The sequence below is a fragment of the Balaenoptera ricei genome, chromosome 6 (assembly GCF_028023285.1).
Source record: "Balaenoptera ricei isolate mBalRic1 chromosome 6, mBalRic1.hap2, whole genome shotgun sequence".
NCBI lineage: Eukaryota > Metazoa > Chordata > Mammalia > Artiodactyla > Balaenopteridae > Balaenoptera > Balaenoptera ricei.
In genome coordinates this window covers 86,957,690-86,975,149 of record NC_082644.1, presented here as the reverse complement: position 1 = coordinate 86,975,149, position 17,460 = coordinate 86,957,690, and the positions used below count along the sequence as shown (strand labels likewise).

Genomic DNA, 17,460 nt, shown 5'->3' with positions numbered 1-17,460 from the left:
GGTTCCATAAGAACAAGAAAATAAAATTAATCAACAATATCTATGAAAACAGTTTTCATCTTTGTATACTGAGTATACAAAAAATTCGAAGGTGATTAATATGCTTTCATTTCAACTAATGCAAATAACATATGCTTAAAAAGCAGCCTGGCTTCTCCTAGCAATTCCTGAGAGCATTGCTAGCCATTTCTGACCTGCTATATGTTTATTTAGCATGATAAGAAGAAGGAATTTCAAGATGTTTTACCACTGCTTAATCTACACAGCAAATACCTTTTGAGGGTGTACTGCAATGATTTGGTGTAGTGAGTATTTCTCTTTTATGCTGGTTCTTATTAACTGGAGTCTTTGGCTCAGGAAATGAAAAGCACTCGTCATTCTTTACAGCAGACTTAGGAGTATATACATTCTCTTTGTTCTTTAATTTATTGGCAGATGCTGTGCATAATACTGGAGTTAATGATTTAGATTCCAGACCATTTGACTCTGTCCAATGCTTGGCAAACTGGAAAATAAAAGTTACTGGATAAAGCACACTGAAGAAGAAAAGTCAATTTCTTTACAACATGCCTTAATCATTTGCAAATTACCTTGCACCATTTTTATTAAAATGAAACACTATCAAAAGGATATTATGGGCAATACCAGGAAATTTGAAAATGTATATTCAGTTCTCTTTAGTACATGTAGATCACTTTAGGCTGTTCTATTGACAGGTAATTTTCAACACGTTTCGGGCCGTATTTAATCAAACATACCCAGATTCTAGGCAATTGAGGACGGGCACATATAAATCCCTAAGAATTGCTTCCCATACCTAGACTGCCAGTTTGTCTCTAATATGTAACAAGAAATAAAACTTTAGTCAATGACCGGCTCAGAAAAACCATGTTAAAATACTCTAACAGAAATGTTGGATAGAAAATATATTTTAATCCCTTTAAATTTATGGTAGAGCTTGCAAAAAAGATAGGAAAATCCTCAGAGGCCAAACTAAAAACAGGAGCAGGAATTCAGAGATGTAATCAAGGCTGAAACTGTCCGCTGCCCTAAGGGCATCTACCTACTCTCTCGTATAATCTACAGTAGGAGTAGATTAGACCCACGCATGGTGCTAAATTAGAGCCAAAGCTCCCATGTAAAGCCAGGAGGGGCTATAACTAAAATGAAAGGGTGAATTAAATATAAACCTGCCCTGCAAAGGACTTGGCAAGAAAACGTGTCTGTCCTGGCCATGGCTCTGGAGGAGAAAAGAGAGTTTCCTTTAATAACTTTTAAGTAGCCACAGGACAGTCTTCACACAGGTTTGGAGCCCAAATTCATACTACCTGCATGATCTCCAGAAATTTCAAGCCTAGAATTTGATTTAAAGTAGTCCTAGTCCTAAACTGGTTGTGTTCCAGGAATGTGACGTGACAGAAGCAAACACAATTCCTAGCTGAAAGAAAAGCTTCAATCCAACACAACCCAAGACCTCGACCCTTAATCCAAGCTTCGAAGCATTCGCACAGAGTTCCAAGAAAAATGAGCCTATTAAAAAAAAAAAAAAAAAGCCAAAAGATACAAACACCATGAGCAAAAGTCAGCAGAAAAAAATAAACAAAAGGATCAGACCCATAAAGATGTCAGATATTGAAATTACCGAGTAGAGAATATAAATATGTTCATATGTTTAAAATGATAAAAGAAATTGAAAACATGCAAAGAGGAATATTAAAGCAGTTTTGAAAAAGAATAAAAATCTCTAGAAATAAAAAACATAATGATAAAAATGAAAAATTCAATAGACATGTCAAATAACAGATTAGATAGAAATGAAAAAAAGAACGTGAATGTGAAATAAATCTGAAATGATCTAGAATGAAGTCCAGAGAGAAAGATATGGGATATATGAAAGAGAGTTTAAAATAAATGGAAAATGAAATTTGATGGTCTAACATATGCCTATTCTAAGTTCCAGAGATAGATAATAAAGACGATGAAAAAGCAGCAATTATTCAAGGAATTTTCCAAAATTGATTAAAGATACAAATCCTCAAATACAGGAAACACAATGAATCATAAACAAGATAAATAAAAAGAAATCCATATCTGTATTTACTAGGCTGTACAACTCTAGAGGACACTACCCACAGAGACAGTAACCCTAACAATGAGACTGCAGAACACCAAAAACAAAGAGAAAACCCTAAAAAGAGCCAGGGAGAAGACTAACTAGAAAGGAACCTGACTGACAGAGATTTCTCAATGGTAACAACAGAAGCAAGAAGAGAGTGGAATAATATCTTCAAACTGCAGAGTGTAAAATAACTGATAAACTAGAAATCAATACACAAGGAAACTACATTCCAAAAATGAAAGTGAAATAAAGACAATTTTAGCCAATTTAGAAAGAGTGTTTGCCATCAACTGTGACTTCCACTAAAGGAATTTTTAAAGGATGTACTCCAGGAAGAAGAAAAATAATTTTAGAATGAAGGTTTGAGAGATAAGAAGGGTAAGTAAACAAAAGAAAATGTGAGTCAATCAAATAAATACTGATAGTATACATTCTAAAAATAATATGCAATTTATGAAGTTAAAAATGTATAGAGCTGGGCTTCCCTGGTGGCGCAGTGGTTGAGAATCTGCCTGCTAATGCAGGGGACACGGGTTCGAGCCCTGGTCTGGGAAGATCCCACATGCCACGGAGCAACTGGGCCCGTGAGCCACAACTACTGAGCCTGCGCATCTGGAGCTTGTGCTCCGCAACAAGAGAGGCCGCGAAAGTGAGAGGCCCGCGCACCGCGATGAAGAGTGGCCCCCGCTTGCCGCAACTAGAGAAAGCCCTTGCACAGAAACGAAGACCCAACACAGCCAAAAATAAATAAATAAATAAATAATAAAAATAAAGGAATTCCTTTAAAAAAAAAAAAAAAATGTATAGAGCTGAAAAAAATTGTACCACAGTTATGCAAGATGTAACTATTGGGGCTTCCCTGGTGGCTCAGTGGTTAAGAATCCGCCTGCCAATGCAGGGCACACGGGTTCGAGCCCTGGTCCAGGAAGATCCCACATGCTGCGGAGCAACTAAGCCCACGCACCACAATTACTGAGCCTGTGCTCTAGAACCCGCGAGCCACAACTACTGAGCCCACGTGCCACAACTACTGAAGCCCATGCGCCTAGAGCCTGTGCTCTGCAACAAGAGAAGCCACCGCGATGAGAAGCCTGTGCACTGCAACAAAGAGTAGCCCCCGCTCACCTCAATTAGAGAAAGCCCATGCACAGCAATGAAGACCCAACGCAGCCAAAAAATAAACAAATAAATAAAATACATTTTTCAAAAAAAAAGATGTAAGTAGTGGAGAAAAATGAGTGAAAGGTCCAAGGGACCTCCGTTTACTACTTTTGTAACTTTCTGTGAATACATAAAGATTTCAAAACGAAAAACTAAAAAAAATAGCTAAAATACTGACATATCAACAGTATTTAGTAATCTAAGAGAGGGTGATCAGAGATTAGTGTTCTAAGGATTTCATATGTTTAGAAGAAAAGTAAAGATACAGATTAACTTTTTATTTGGTTAAGTTAAATAGCATGTTAAAAGATTAGAGTAAATATTAAAATAAAATAGAAACCAATGGAATGAAGGGAAAAATTGACATAAGAAACAAGAAATATAGGAAAAAAATACAGAAAAAGTGGGACAAATAGAAAGTACAAAATAAGACGGCAGATACACAATAAGAACATTAGTAACCAAAATAAATGTAAATTTGGTAAGCTCTCACTTGAAAGACAAAGATTTTCAGTTTGCATACCAAATCTAGCTATATGTTGTTTTTTAAAAGATATACCTAGGGGGAGTGGAGGAGGGATGGATTGGGAGTTTGGGATTAGCAGGTGTAAACTATTATATATAGAATGGATAAACAACAAGGTCCTACTGTATAGCAAAGGGAACTATATTCAATATCCTGTGATAAACCATAATGGAAAAGAATCTGAAAAAGAATGTGTGTATGTATAACTGAATCACTTTGCTGTACAGCAGAAATTAACATAACATTGTAAATCAACTATACTTCAAAAAAGTCATTTAAAATCTTAAAAAAAAAAAGAGATACCTAAAATATAAGGGCATGAAATGTTGAAAATAAAAAGATAAAAAAATATAAACCAAGCAAATAACAACCAAAAAAATCAATATAGCTATCTTAATATCAGAGAAACAAATAGACTTCAAGGAGAAACACATAACTAGTAATAAAGAGGATCACTATAAATGATAAAAGGTTCAATTCACCAGAATAAAAATTCTAAACTTGTATGCTAATTATATAGCTTCGTACATATATATATGAAGCAAAAACAGAACTACAAGAAGAAAATGACAAACTACCATCCCATTAGAAGATTTTTAACATATCCCACCCTCAAGCAGATAAATTTATGGGTCAAGCAGACAAAATATTAGTATGACGTAGAAGATTTAACAACAGAATTTAATAAGATTGGTCTAATAGAAAAATAAAGGCAGAAAATAACAAAATGGAAACTAAAATATAATAGAATCAATAAGGCCAGAAGTTGGTTCTTTGAAAAGACTAATAAAATTGACAAAACTCTGGTAAGACTGATCCAAAAAATGAAAGAGCTGCAATAAACAAATACACTTCAGCAATGAAAAGGGGGACATAAACACAGATACTACAGATATTAGCAAGATCATAATATCCTCCTGTTGATTTTACACCAAAACATTTAAAAACTTGTATGAAATGGACACTAGAAATACAAAATTCACCAAACTGACGAAAAGAAATTGAAATACTGTGTAGTCCTATAAATACAAAAGAAATTGAATCAGTAGTTGACTAGCTTCTCATAGAAACATTCCAGGCCCAGATAGTTACAGAATAAGTTCTATCATACATTCAAGGAAAATATAATTAATAGCTCTTAAAAACCATTCCAGAGAATAAAAAAGAAAGAATATGTCCCAAGTCATTTTCAAAGACTAGTTATAATCTTAATGTCAATCAGATACGATTAATATAAGATGGGATGGGCAATCTTAATGCCAATCAAATACGATTAATATAAGATGGGATGGGATGCAAGAAGAGGAGAAGAAAGCCTTTCACTCTTTATTCAGCAGTTCCATATTGTTTGAATTTTTTACAAGATGAATGTATCTATGTATTACTTATGTATCAATAATAATAAAATTAAAGTTTTCAAAAGAAAAAAAATCATATAAGAAAGAATAGGCCAATCTTATTTAAGAACATAGAAGCAAAAAACCTAAACAAAATGTTAGTAAACTAAACCCAGCAATGTATAAAAAAGATAGTAATACATCATGACAAACTGGGCTTATCTAAAGAATGCAAGATTGGTTTAACATCAAATCTATTAATATAACATATACTACATCAACAAATGGAAAGAACAAAACCAGATGATTATCTCAATAGATGAATTCTATCTAACCGTTTTTCTGCAACAGAGATTCATAATTTTTAAACAAATCTTAGCAAACCAAGACTAGATGAAAAAAAGGTCTTAATCTGAAAAATATGGGGTAGGGGGGCACAGAGGGGAGAGAGGGAAAAGAAGGATAAGGGAAAGGAGAACAGGGAAGGGGAAGAGGAAAGCGGAGGGAAAAAGAGAGAACAAACATCATATTGAATGATAAAATATTAGAAGCATTCTACAATTGGGAAGAACAGAAGAATGCTTACTATACTGCTAGGACTTACTAAGTGCAGTAATAAAAAGATATTAAAGGCATGAGAGCTGGAAAGGAAGTAACAAAACTGTCATCCATAGATGATATAATTTTCTACAACACTCAAAAGAATATACAAACTATAAGAATTTAAAAGAGTTTAGGAAAGTTGTTGAATATAAGATCAATACACAAAAATCAGTTTCATATCTTTACACCAGTATCAGACAGTTTAAAAATGTGATTTTAAAATCCTACCATTCCCAATAGCAATAAAAAACAAAAGTACTCAGGAATAAATCTAGTAAAAGATATGTAAGATCATTTTAGAGAAATTTATAAAATTTTATTGAAAGCAATTAACTAAAACCTAATAAATAGAGAGGTATATACTGTGTTTACAGATAGGGGGATTTGAGGATACAGACCTCAATTTTTCGCAAGTTGAATCTTAGAGTCAATGTAACTTCAATTTTTAAGTGTATGTAAAATTTATCAAAATGATTCTAAAATGTATATGGAAATGCAAAGGAGCAAGAATAGACATTCTTAAAGAAGAAGAAGATGGGAGCAAATTGGCCAACCAGATAAAAGAAATATTATAAAACTAAAGAAATAAAACATATGGTATTCGTACAAATATACCAATAAAACAAAATATTTCTCAGAAGCAGACACACTTATATAACAACTTGATATATGATAGAAGTGCCATTGTAGATCAGTGCAGAAAGACTGGACTTGTCAATGGTGCTGGCGCAACTGATTGTAAGAGGGAAAAATTTATTCCCTACCTCATACCATACAAGAGAATTAATTCTCCACAGACTAAAGACTTAATGTGAAAGGAAAAGCTTTAAAACTTTTAGAAGCAATATATGTGAATGCATTTATGCCTTCTGTAGAATGATTTCTTTTAAAATACACAAAAATTATAAACCATAAAGGAAAATACTGACAACTCGTAACATTAAAATTAATGACTTCTAAAAAAAATAAAAAATAAAAAAAAAAATAAAATTAATGACTTCTGCCATCAAAGTAAAAAGACAAGTGACAAACTCAGACAATATACCTGCAACACACAACCAACAAAGGATTAGAATTAAAATTAAATTAAGAACTTCCTCAATACCACCAAGAAAAAAGAAACAATCCAACAGAAAAATAGGCAAAAGACACCAAAAAAGCCATTTCATAAAACAGGAAAAACCATTGGCTGATTAATATATGAAAAGATACATAAATAATCAGAAAAGTACAAATTAAAACCACAGTGAGATATCACTTTACACTCGCCAGATTAGAAAATATTAAACAACAAAAAATATCAAGTATTGATAAGTTTGTGGAGCAACAGGGACATGTAAATTATACCTCATTTTTTAAAGAGGAGGGGAGGGAAAGGAAGGAAAATAAAGCAGTGAAGTGCTCCAAAATGGAATCTTGGCTTTCTTCAACTTGGAAATAATTGGCTTCCCTTTCATTTATATTCCAACAATCTCCCATTAATATTTTCAATGGCTTAGGAAGTCATTAAATTTGCAAGCACAAACTAGATCTTATGTTAGAGCCTAGATATTTTTTATAATTGAGATAACACATTCTACTTTAAACAGTAATAAAAATAACCAACCTGTGGTGTTTGTGGAGTAGCCACACCTGCTGATGAAATATCTTCACACCATTCATAGTCTATTAATCCAGCCACATAATTTTCATCACTGGCGATCACATCTTCTAGACTCAGATTCTTTGACTATTCAAAAATAGAAGAACTCAGAAACAACACCACCATGATTCAATTTTAAAAGAGTATATTGCAGGCACAGGGCAAGGTCCTCGAAGCAGAAACAAATGAGAGACAGTAGACTGAAGGAGATCACCACCCAAAACAGGAAGTCAAAAAATTTTAATTCTAATTATTAGATAGGAGAATCTCTGACTCTCAAACAAGACGCCTTGGAACATTCTTATGTTATATGGCAATCTACTTAGTGTATCATTATCAGATAATCACTATAACACCAGACAAATAACTCTTTTGCAAATCTATAAATAAGAAGCTCTCTGACAAAGTAGAAGGTGGAAGGGACTCTGAAATACAGGTTTCTTGGTTGCAAGAACATACTGAGTAGCTTGCAATTTCTATTAGGAATAAATTAGACTTATGAAAGATCTCCTGGAGACAGGCTATTCGGGGTCCTATGCTAATAATACCACCAGTCATTTATTTTCCTTCACTCTTCCCCCTCAAAACACTAGGAGTACACTAGATATACCCTAAATTCTAAGACTATGGAGTATAGTTGGATTTTTTATTTTTCACTCCTTTCCTTTCCTTCAATATCTAGTTAGCCTGGCCAAGCAACTGTACTTGAATTTCTTACATTCCATCCTTTCTTTTCTAATCTTCTGATTCAAGGACAAATCTTCTCATACCTGAACTATTCAACTGGACAATATGGTCCCTGCCACCAATCTTCCCACCCTCTCAACCAGGGGTGACAGAGTTCTCCAGGGTTGTCAATTACCATCAACTAGAACTAGCCACATGGAGTGCTAGGCTGAGAAAAATACTAAAGCTAAGTCTATGCCCAGCGGGGAAAAGCACAGTGTCATATGAATGAAGGCTGTCAGGGTACTGCAGTAGAGAATAAAAGCACATAAACATCCCTGACTGAACAATCCTATATACAACTGGATGAACTCTGAAAATCAGTCATGTTGGTGACATGTCATGTCTTGCTCAAAAACCCAGTTTCCCATTACTTACAGCATAAAGTGTAACCCTCTGACCTGGCATTTCAAGGTTCCCTACAATGTAGCTCTCAGCTACCCTTCCAGATCACCCATTCACTCTCTTCCTCTTTTACTTTTCCCCCTTGAACTCTTTATTTTACCAAACAAGTCTAGTCACTGTCAAAAGAATACATCGAGCACATTTAGGTGCCTGAGTTTTTGCTAATTCCATTTATCTTGCCCTGAATTCTGTGCTCCTTCTTTTGCATTTTTCTAAACTTAAATATGGATCCAGTTCAGATCACCCATGGTGACCACTCTCACCCTCTAAAGCCCCTACTGCACACCTCTAGCGCTTAGCTGGCACCCGCCACCTACTACGATGTAGTATTATCTATACGTATATCTTGCCTCAACTTAACTATTAGACAGCAAACACTACCCTTTATACAGATTTGTTTCCCAAGAGCTAGCACGGGGCCTGAAAATGCTAATGATGTTGATGATACACGGTCTTTTGTGATTCTCAGATCAGATTGTATTATTGTTTCACTGAAAGTGGCATCTATTGATTAACAGTTCAGAATTACTTACTTTCTTATAAACAACACTCCAGAGAAAAAAGAGTGATTCTATCAAGGAGACTAGCACAAAGAGACTATATAGCTTGCTTCAAGCCTTAGTGAGTTGCATAAAGACCAGAAAAAAACCCCAAAATTTGATTTCTACTTCATTGCTTGTCATTAAAATATCTCTTTATTGGCTATAAAAATTGGCTCAATAATATAAATGCCCAAATGATTAAATTATTAGGTAAATAAATGCTCATTAGATGGAAGATAAGAGTAAATATCTTCCCAGATCATTTCTACTTGGATACTCTATGACTCACATATGCAGATGAATTGAGACCACGCCAATCCACATATAAGAAAATCTAATGGCTTAGGAAAATGTCTAAGACCTTTTAAACTAGGGTCTTAAACCTTAACTAGGGTGTCATAAACCTTAAAATTTAGCTGAGGTTTATTCTAAGTATGGAGGTATCTAATATCTTTCTGAAATTACCTTGATCAGAAGCAAAGTTTATGTTTTTGTGTCCTCTGAGACCCAAAGGTATTGACTTGGGTGTGAGACTTTAAAGGGTTTGCCCTGTGAGCAGGATGAGGGATAGGATGATTCATGGAGTCCATGGGTAAAAGATCTGCCTGGGCATGGGATATTCACCAGCCCAGTACAACTCTCTAAGAACAGATTAGAAAAACAACCCAGCAACAAGATTATCTCACTTCAGAGATTTCTTTACACAACAGCCCCTTACACCAACACTTCTGGTTCTTAATTTGGTCAAAAGACCAACTACGGAGAGAAGGGAGACAAGTTAGGTCTGGCAGGGACAAAAGACACACTATACCTGCAGCACATGATTGAAGAGAAGTCTAAATTGAGTTGTTAAAGGAAATGCCGGTGGCGGGGGCGGAGGGGGGGCATTCAGTGTTCAAAAAAAGATTATGAAAGAGGTGGCATTTGAACATTTTTTTAAAATAGAGTTTTGAGATCTAAAGAAAAAAATATCACCTCACACACATAATCATTTCTGCTATACTGGATTCCATGAAGAGGGCCAACTCCTCTCTGAGAATGACAAAAGTACAGTTTCCTAATGTTAAAACCATTTAAACTGCAACTTGAATTAATGGAGGGAAGATTATATTACAAAGCTCCACACCTATCTGGCAAAGTATTTGGAAGGTGGAATTTTAAGGCATGGGAGATACAAAGAATCACACAGAAAACAGACACTAATTTGAGCACTTAGGAATGACATGGTGCTTCCAAATATGTAAGGCTTCCCCACCATTCTAAATGCTCATGACAAAGGAAAATGAGACAAAGACAACAAAATAGAAAAAAATAATTCGGTTGTAACTCATACAAGGAATTTGAGTTGCATGAGCTACAGCTGCTGCTCAAAACAAACAACCTAAACCCTTAATATAAGTGAGTATCAAAATATTCACTGAAATACTTCATGTTATATAAAGTATAATATGTCCTATAATTTACATAAATTATATAAACAAGCATACTAAAAAAAGACTGGAAAGATACAATAAAATATAAACTATTTTATCTATAGGTGGTAGTAGCTTTACAGGTAAATTCTATTTTCCTTTAGCTTATCTGTGGCTTAAAATTATTCTACATCAGGAGCTACTTTTGTGGAAAAAAGGGGAGGGAGAAATTTTTTTTTTTAATGCCATGTAGACATTCAAAATACTAGTGTTCACATTCAGAATTTCCCATTTTCCTCATCAAAAATATTTAAATCATAAAAATGTCTTGCTTGTGGGCCCCTGACACCAGCAAAGTTAACTTCCCTGGCATGTATCCACTTATGAACAAGGTGGGCACATGGCAAAAGCAGAAGGCACTCACACAAAAGCTTCTGACATTCACCTTGATGTTTGTGACTGCAGTAGAGTTGGCTTGTCCACAGGAAGAAAGAAGCCTTAAACGAACTGGTTTTCCCCGAGCCTTCTTGGCTAGGAGTAGAAGATAAGTAGCTGTGAGGTGATCATACTGCCACTGGAGGAAAAGAAAATCAAATTGTTTAGAAGACTAAACTTGCCTTTTGAAATAATGTTTTATTTTAAATTAACTCTTTCCTCAATGTAACAAACATTCAGAAATTTAGAAATTTTTTTTGGCTTTAAAGCATATAATGAAAGACAGCAATCCCCTACACCACTCCCACACACACACAATTTCCACTCCCTAAAAGGCACCTTTGGCTGTTTTTTCTATATTTCTAAATTAATTGCTTATACAGCTTTAATTTTTTTCAGATTCGGATATTATCTCTAGATTTCTTACTATAGCAAATAAGAATTTAGCTCTACTACAACTCCTTCCTTCCCCCGAACATATTTCCCTGTATCCTCCTACTATAGTTTTATAATTTTTACTTAAATCAACATTTACATTATTATGATTATGTAAATAGTATTTGCAACTAAGTAAAGGCAATATTCAAAATATTTAATTGGTACCCTGACCCCAGTGAATCAAAACAGAGGCCAAAATATGAGTAGGTTCCTGGGAAACCCCTGCCATGCCAATTATTAACCTTTTAATTGTTGGATATGAGACAGGACCGGAGGGAGGTACCAGGCCTAAGGGAGGTAACAGGGCAACAGGGAGGGCACTCAGTGTAGTAGTTATTTACCAATCAGTATACAAATATTCTAGTATCTTAATAATCTGTATGGCCATACTGGTTGAATATCAGCCCTGCAACCAAACCACACAGGGTGCTATCCTTGCATTTTCTTCTTTTGGAACTTTTTCTTGAAGTTAAAAATAAAAAAGAAGCAGTTAGTCATCTTACTAACTCAACTCCACACTCTCCAACACTCTTCACCTCCTCCCAACATGTTCACAACACATCAGCTAATCTGTCTCCTCCTCTGTCTCACTTTTGGAGACATTCCACCTGATGTCTGCATTCTATGCTCCACTCTGGGCTGGCTTCTCAGCCTGCAACTCAACTGTCGGTTGAGGGGTTCCCTTCACTTCTATTCTACAATATACCCCTTGGTTTCCTAGATCCTACCTGTTCCTTTCTCTTCGTTTACTTTCTTGTTTTGGTAGAACATTTCCTCCAACAACTTCCTGAGTGTGGATGAAGAGGAGGTAAATTTTTTGAGATCTTGCATGTCTGATAAATGACTGTATGCTATCCACACGCTTGACTCTGGTTTGGCTGAGTATGGAATTCCAGGCTGACAATAATTTCCACAGCTTTGAAGGCATTGTCCCATGGTCTTCTAGCTTCTAGTACAGTTATCGAAAAATCTAAAGTCTTTCTGATTCGCAAGCCTTTGTGTATGACCTTTTGTTTCTTATCTCTAGAAACTTTTTGGATCTCCTTTTTCCCCCTAGTTTTCTGAAATTTCACTAAAACAGGCCTTTGTGTGAATCTATTTTCATCCATTTTGCCAAACCCTAGTTAAGTCCCTTCATTCTTAGAAACTCATATCTTTCAGTTCTGGAATATTTCTTCTTGTACTATTTCTGTGATGGTTTCCTTCCCCTTCTTCTTCTCTGTTTTACCTTCCTGCAAATTCTATTATGTCTATGTTGGACCTTTCTTACCCCTTCTCTTTTCTTTGTGCATCTCTTTGCTTTAGGTTCTATTTTTGAAAGATTTCACATTACCTTCATTTTCAAACATTTCTACTGAGCATTTCATTTCTGTAGTCATATTTTAAATCTTTAAGAGTATCTCTTAAAATGTCACTAATTTAGTCATCTTATTCCTATTTCAAAAAAGAAATAGCTTCTCTTATCTCAGAGAATATTAATTATTGTTTCTTAGCTATTTTCTTCCACTCTCTGCATTATCTGTTTTTTTCTGAGCATCTTTGCTTTTTCTTCCTTCTCTCCCACCACCCCATTTGTTTTGATCTTTGACTTTCATGTTAGAGGCCGTCCTCAAAGGTCTGGTGATCTTTGGCTGTCTGTCTCTATTTGAAAGCAAAGAGTATACTACGCAGCTACTTAAGACTCTTGTGTAGTTTAGGCCTGCTCATTACCTTATGGGCTTCTCTCTAAGGTGAACAGACAGGAACATTGAACTCCCAACCATTGGTATAGCAGGTCTTTTCTCTTGACTTTTCCCTAGAGATGAGTCTCCCAATATTTTCCCCAACCCCACTGCAATTAGGATAAAATCCTGATCCCAGCATTCTCAGAGTTGAATAGGGAAGAGAGTTACAGGCAGTGGTTCACTGTTCAGTAAGAGGAATGTGTGTGTCAATGCATCCATTTCAGAATGGCTCATCACCCCCACCTGAGCTGCATCTGGTACAAGAGTGCCTCTCGTTCAATGTCTCCAATCTTCTGCTGGAGTGGAGAAGAGGTGGCTATCATACAGCACAAGGTAAACAGAGGGACCTAGCAATCTAACTGCTCTTAATACAGACTTTCAACCAATCTTCCTGTTTCCACCCTGCTCACTTCCTTGACTCCAGGGGTTCCCAGGACCTCTGATTCCTGAGCCTTTCTGGAGCTCCAGGGCTCTAATCAATTTGCTTACTGCCTTTTCCCACTGCAGGCACTTTGCTTTCAGCTTTCTCCAAAATGCTAGGTCAACTGCCACTTAGCTATTTTGTAACTTCTAAAATTTTACTGACATTTCTTTTGTCTCCTCTTTTATTCTCTTCATTGTGAATTGTTTGCCTTTTTATTCCTTTATTGTTATTTTAGTGAGGTTTTAGGAAGTGTTGGATGTAAACATGTCTGTTCAATCTACGTGAATAATGGAAAGTTTCTAAATAATGTACTCAAGAGTTTGAGACTCTGCCCTGCAAAAGTGTTAAATTTTAATGCTAAATAATATTTTGTGCTATGTACCTCACAAAGTACACAATCCAAAGAGGTCTACTATCACCTCTGATTTTATTAATAAATTTTATCTGTTAACATTTTAGATGGCCACAATCATAGTATATGCTTTGAAATTTACATAATGGATCTATCAATCTAGTGGAAGAAGTATAACACTGTGATAAATTATCATGGAATATTGCCTTTAATCCAGAAAGGTTGGGGGAAAGGAAGGACGGAAAAGGTTTCATGGAGAAGGTACTTGGAAACCAGGTGAAAACTACATAGTTATAATCACTCTCTACTTTCCAGAAGCTACGTTAAAGGTTTTTTCTGCACCTCCCACATCCATGGTCTCATGTGTGATGGCTGCCTTTTTGAAAGAGATGCCATAAACTGATAAGAGACGATTGCTCAGAAACAAGCTGCCACTTGCTTGTCAACAATGGCATAACCCAGGCATTGTAAACAATACCTGGAAGGCGCTAAGAGTTTTAGGTGGAGTTTTCTAAACAGGCCTCAGAGTTTTATAATCCTGGAAACTCTACTTCCCTAGGCAAAAAAGCATCCTTTTAATAACTTTTTTGCCACAGCCACTTCATATTACTTATTACAGTAAGATGCACAGGGGAGTTCTATGTTTAATAACAGATAAATCAACACATTAGTTATGCTTTTCAGGTGGTGTCGATCCCCAAGTCTAATGCAACCAATGTCTCCCTTATCTTTTAAGCAGCTCCCTCTTTTGAAAGTCAAATGTCTGAAAGTAAAGCAATAGGTTTATCTGTTATAAAGAAGGTTCCATTTCTAGAAAACAAAAAAACATTTTAAAATCCCCAGTTACTGTTCAGGCAAGCCAAATGTTAAAGGACTGCCCGGGCACCTGGGCTGAGGAGAGGCAGCTACTGGAACAGAGGGTTTGAGAAATTGAGGAGTGGCCCACCATCCTTCTCCTGACCTTGCTCCCGAGGCCCTCAATCTTTAAACTTCCACCACCAGAACACATGGGTGTTTGCACTGCAGGGGTGAGAGGAAAGGATCTGTCTTGGTCTGTAGGTTCTCGTGTGCACATGCGACCCTCAGCGAAGCCAGATAGATAACTGGCTGCTCCACAACCCAGAGCCACTCACGGCTGGAAGATCGGGGAAAAGTAAGGAAAGCTATGAAGTGGAAGCTCTAGCATCACAGGAGGAAATCTCAACAGGACTATGAGATGGCTCAAAATCATGATACATGAGAGACTCTCACTTCCACATACAAAAAGCAGTTTAAGAATGCTCATGGATATAATATAAAAGTGGTAGTTCCATGAGTTGAACGTTTGGGAATAATATTGTTTCTCTCTCTTTACACAAAGATCAGCAGCACCATACCCAGCATGGATCACATTAAACTGATCTCTGTCCTGTCTAGCCAGCCGCTAGAGCTCCCAAGATGCCAGAAAAAAAAATATAACAGACCATGGCTGATCTCAAACCTGGTTTTCCCAAGGCTCTTTAAAATGGAAAGTACCTAGAACCAATGTGAATTCTCTGAGACCACCCAGACCAGGATTTTTCAACTTCAACACTATTGATAGTTGACCTGGATAATTCTTTGTGGTGAGTGGCTATTCTCTAGGATATTTAGCAGCATCCCTGGCCTCTACCCACTAGATGCCATTAGCATATACACACACCCCCGTTGTGACAACCAAAAATGTCCCCTGAGGGGCAAAATCACTCCCAGTTGAGAACCACTGACTTAGACCAATGCTTCACAAGCTTTAATGTATAGATGAATCACCTAGGGTTTATCAAGATGCAGATTCTGATTCAGCAGGTCTGAGGTGGGACGGAGATTCTGCATTTCTAACAAGCACAAAGTGATGCTGATGCTGCTGATTCTAGATCACACTTTGAAGAGCAAGAATCTAGAGTAATACTTCTCAACTCCTGGCTACACACTGCAATCATTTGGAAAGCTTTTAAGAATTGTGATGCTTATGCCATACCCCAGAACAATGAAATAATAATCTCTGGGGGTGGGATTTAGGCATCAGGATTAAAGTTCCTAGGTGATTACAATGTTCAGGCAAGGTTAAGAAGATGTTGTCTACTCATCCCTACGACTGGAAAATAAGTATAAACAGGCATTTAAGAATGAGGGGAAAGTACACAAGAAGAAAAACCATTACTTTCCTCACACATTCTTGATGTTGGTCATGCCTAGCTTTCAGGATAACTGAGATATTTAAAGAGATGTAACACCAGAAAACAATCTCTACCGCCTCATTATTTTGTTTTCTTTATCAGAAGTAAGAAAACAATTCCCATTTCCATTTCACTTTTAAGTTTGAAAATTATATGTAGACACCACATAAAGGATACTATTTTAAAGACTTTTTTTTTTTCCTAATGATTCTTGAAATTCTGAGTATGTTACTTTTAAGATTCAGATTTTAAAAGTTTGTGAATCTCATACTAAATTTTTTCTGGATAAAATGACATGATATATGGGACTTGCTTTGAAATACCCTAGCTAAAAAAGGGCAGATGGAGGGTAGTGTTGGAATATAGAAAAAAACTGGCAAAATGTTAATAACTGTTAAAACTGGATGACGAGTACATGGAAAACCATTGTTATTATACTAGTCTCTCTACTTTTGTAGGTGTTTGAAAATTTCTATAATAAAAATTTAAAAAGAAATTTTTTGAATCCAAAATATAGTTTTCTATTAAAGAGCATTCCAAAGAAAAGGTCATGTAATTTTTTTTTAACTTGTTCCCATGAAAACTTCGAATTTTCATTGTAAAATACTAAGGACCTGACATATCTGGCAGCAGTTCCCAATTCTTATCATCCCCTTTCATTCCATGAAAAAGTAAATTATCATTCTGTTTTCCAGACATGTTCCGTTTGTCTGGAATTGTCATTCAAAAGATGTATTATATGTCATTCAAAAGAATTCCTTCATATCTCCTCCTCACTGAAAAAAATTGTGGCTTAGTAAAGCTTTGGTTAGTTTAAAAAGAAATTTGCTTAAGGCCTTTACCTTTCAAGTTAGAAAAGAGAAAAAAACAAATACGATTCATAGGTGATGAGAGACATAGTACTGAACCAGGAGCCATGCTGGCTGCAATCCCTGCCCATCGTGGTAGATTGTACTCAGAGACAGCTGTGAGTGCCTCTATCTCTAGAAAAAAACCACATGTGTGATCTAGAGATTAAGCATCTGAAAGAGCTAAAATGATCCAATACCATGAAATCATGATGATGATTTCATGGTATTTGGTTCATAAGGTTGGGGGTGATGCGATGCTACAAGGTTGCTTTCAGGTAAAATGAAAACTGCTTTGTGTTTACCTCATTTCTACAACAGAATCACAGTTCCGTGTTAGAGAATTTAAAGTAGTCAAAACTGAAATTCTGTCAATTCTCTGGACTCGTTTGTTCTGTTTCTTAAAATTTTTTTTTCCATTTTAAGTCTCTTTGATCAATCTCATTTTTAAAGAGTATATCCACCAGACATCAGAAAAAAGAGTTGAGTGGAAAACACACTTAAACATAAAATAAGTGCAATATTTACACCCATGATAAACTCATAGGTCTGAAAAATGCTATACTATTTT

The 17,460-nt window shown here is 35.8% G+C and overlaps 1 protein-coding gene across 4 annotated transcripts in view; it reads right to left on the bottom strand.

Moving 5' to 3' along the window:
• The window catches only part of MELK (maternal embryonic leucine zipper kinase), a 79,470-nt gene that overhangs the window by 10,076 nt on the left and 51,934 nt on the right, over positions 1–17,460 (bottom strand). For all 4 annotated transcript variants that reach the window (XM_059926493.1, XM_059926494.1, XM_059926496.1 and 1 more), the window contains 3 exons: positions 10,919–11,047; positions 7,353–7,475; positions 274–505 (listed from right to left, as the gene is read on the bottom strand). In XM_059926493.1, the coding sequence (XP_059782476.1) occupies positions 274–505; positions 7,353–7,475; positions 10,919–11,047 (484 nt within the window). The remainder of the gene's footprint in view (positions 1–273; positions 506–7,352; positions 7,476–10,918; positions 11,048–17,460) is intronic.